The sequence below is a fragment of the Aquarana catesbeiana genome, linkage group LG09, assembly GCF_042186555.1.
Source record: "Aquarana catesbeiana isolate 2022-GZ linkage group LG09, ASM4218655v1, whole genome shotgun sequence".
Taxonomy (NCBI): Eukaryota; Metazoa; Chordata; class Amphibia; order Anura; family Ranidae; genus Aquarana; species Aquarana catesbeiana.
Genome location: NC_133332.1, coordinates 102,378,149 through 102,380,540, shown reverse-complemented (window position 1 = coordinate 102,380,540; position 2,392 = coordinate 102,378,149). Strand labels below are relative to the sequence as shown.

Genomic DNA, 2,392 nt, shown 5'->3' with positions numbered 1-2,392 from the left:
CTCCATATTGAACTAAGAATGGGATGCCATTAAAGTTCATGTGCGTGTAAAGTCAGGTGTCCCAATACGTTTGGTAATATAGTGTATATTTAAATTGACTTTCAAATAACTCTAACATTTTTTAATAATAAATAAATAGTTATATTTGAAAGTATTTAGAATAAACTAAATTTAACTGTTCTTAAATGGGGGGCTTCTACAAGATAGGTGCACAGTGCATTTTAAATGCAAAGCCTGATTAAAGATTAATACTTTCCAGATTAGTTTAAAGGATGTCCCTTCTTGGCACAACATCAGAGAAAGTTCACTTTTTGTGTAATCAGTTCTAAGTGGTATGCTTATCTCTGTAAGTTTATGCCAATTAGTGTATTTTTTCAAATTGGGAAACATCTTTGAACGGTTTTCTTCATGGCATTGTGTACCTCCTGGTTGCGCAAAGTGTAGATAATTGGGTTTAAAAGAGGAGTTACTATTGATGGGATGATGGAAACTATTTTATTAAGGTGCATGAGGCCACCAGTGCTGGGTCTGACAAACATAAAGATGATGGTGCCATAAAACAGCAAAACAACAATAAGGTGTGAGGCAAAAGTAGAAAATGTTTTGCGTCTTCCAAAAGCTGTTGGAAACATCAGAGTTGTTTGTATAATACAAATATAAGAGATAATAATTAGGAAAAAACATCCCAATATTATTAACAAGCTAAGACAGAAAAACAGTTTTTCAATGCCCGAAGTCTCTGAGCAAGACAGTTTAAGCAAGGGGGCCAAGTCACAGTAGTAATGATCAATTTGGTTCTCCCGACAAAATGAAAGGTTTGCAATCTGTACACATGGAGTAATCACTGCAAGAAATCCACAGGCCCAGGACCCAAGTATGAGTATGGTGCAAACCTTAGGACTTATAATAATTAAATAGTAAAGAGGGTTGCAGATGGCCACATAACGATCATAAGCCATCACGGTAAGGAGGAAGATTTCAGTTGCTCCAAGAGAAAAATGGAAATAAAATTGTGCCATGCACCCAGCTGGGGATATTGCTTCTTCTTTAGTTTTAAGAGACCACAAGAGCCTGGGGACAGTGACTGAAGGATACCAGATATCAAGGAAGGAAAGTCCACCAATGAAGAAGTACATAGGTTTCTGAAGACGTCTTTCACTTTTGACAATGATAATAATAAAGACATTGGCTGTTAATGTAACAACATATATAACTGAAATTATTATGAAGAGATAAAATCTTGTCTCTTTCAGAATGGAGAATCCAATGAGAAGAAATTCTTTTATGACTGTTTCGTTGTTATGTTTTACTGACAACATGATGAACTACAAATAAGACAAAGAAGACAAAATTAATATTAATAGGGTCTGTTGGTGTTGTGGAGCCATCATGCCTTCATCATCAAGTTAAGCACATGATGATGTCATTACAGATATGTGTCATAGGGATGCTTCAGGCTCATCTTAGTGCACTACAATGTTGAGAAACCTGCAATTTCTCAAGTAGGGATTGGTTTCTTCACCTTCCTCAAGTGGGCAATACAGTTTATAGCTTGGGCTCAACGAGAGGATGAGAGAGTTGATGACAATACTAAACAATAAAAATATGTACATGTGCTTAACAAGCAATACAAAATCTTTAAAACAATGGCCTCTGTAGCTGCAAAAGTTGTGGAGTAAATAATCCTTAAAGAAGAAGTTTGGGGTTTCTAAAAAAACAAACATACATACTCAGCTCTATGTTGCAGCTTCAGTGACTGTTGTAGGTGCCCCATGCTGGTACCAAGCCCTAAGCTGTCACATGAATGCTTCAATTTCGGTCTGCTCAGAGCAGAGAGCGGTGAGTGTCAGTCGCCACTTTCCTCTCTACTCCTCCTGCGTTAGCTGGAACACCAAGCTGAGGAGGGGGTGGGCACTGACTTTGACTCCTGATCTGACCCTTCCAGAGCCTGGAGTGGCTGGGTCAGGTCAGCTGAAAAAAATCTTTGAGCATGTTCCTCTTTTAAAGATTGTAAGTTGGATTTCAGTCAGTTTCTAACAACTTACCAGTGGCGGTGCGTCCATTAAGGGCGCACGGGCAAAGCCCCCTCTCTCCAGCTACCCCCTCTGTGTAGAATGGATAGATTCATGGATTGCATGAATCTATTCATGGGTGTGGTAGCCACTCCCTATTCAGGTGTTCGGCCCTGTTTTGGACATAGGTGCTAATAGGCTTCAAAAAAGGTGTGTTAGCAAAGCAAATTAATATTTGCTTTTCTAACACAGAACCGCTTCTCAGCCAATCAGGAGGCGCGGATGTAATACCGGTCACCTAATTGGCTGAAGGCAGAGGCTATCCCATTGGCCACCGCGCAGAATAGGAAGAAGACGCGCATGGAGCACACAGGAGCCAC

General features: G+C 39.6%; 1 protein-coding gene across 1 annotated transcript; it reads right to left on the bottom strand.

Moving 5' to 3' along the window:
• Nucleotides 1–374: 374 nt before the first annotated feature.
• On the bottom strand, nucleotides 375–1,319 carry LOC141108973 (olfactory receptor 6M1-like). The gene has a single exon (XM_073600929.1). It carries the CDS (start codon nucleotides 1,317–1,319, stop codon nucleotides 375–377), a length of 945 nt encoding a protein of 314 aa, XP_073457030.1.
• Nucleotides 1,320–2,392: the final 1,073 nt, after the last annotated feature.

Coding starts and splice junctions, on each gene's coding strand:
- LOC141108973 (XM_073600929.1), bottom strand. CDS start 1,319: ATGTTGTCAGTAAAACATAACAACGAAACAGTCATAAAAGAATTTCTT.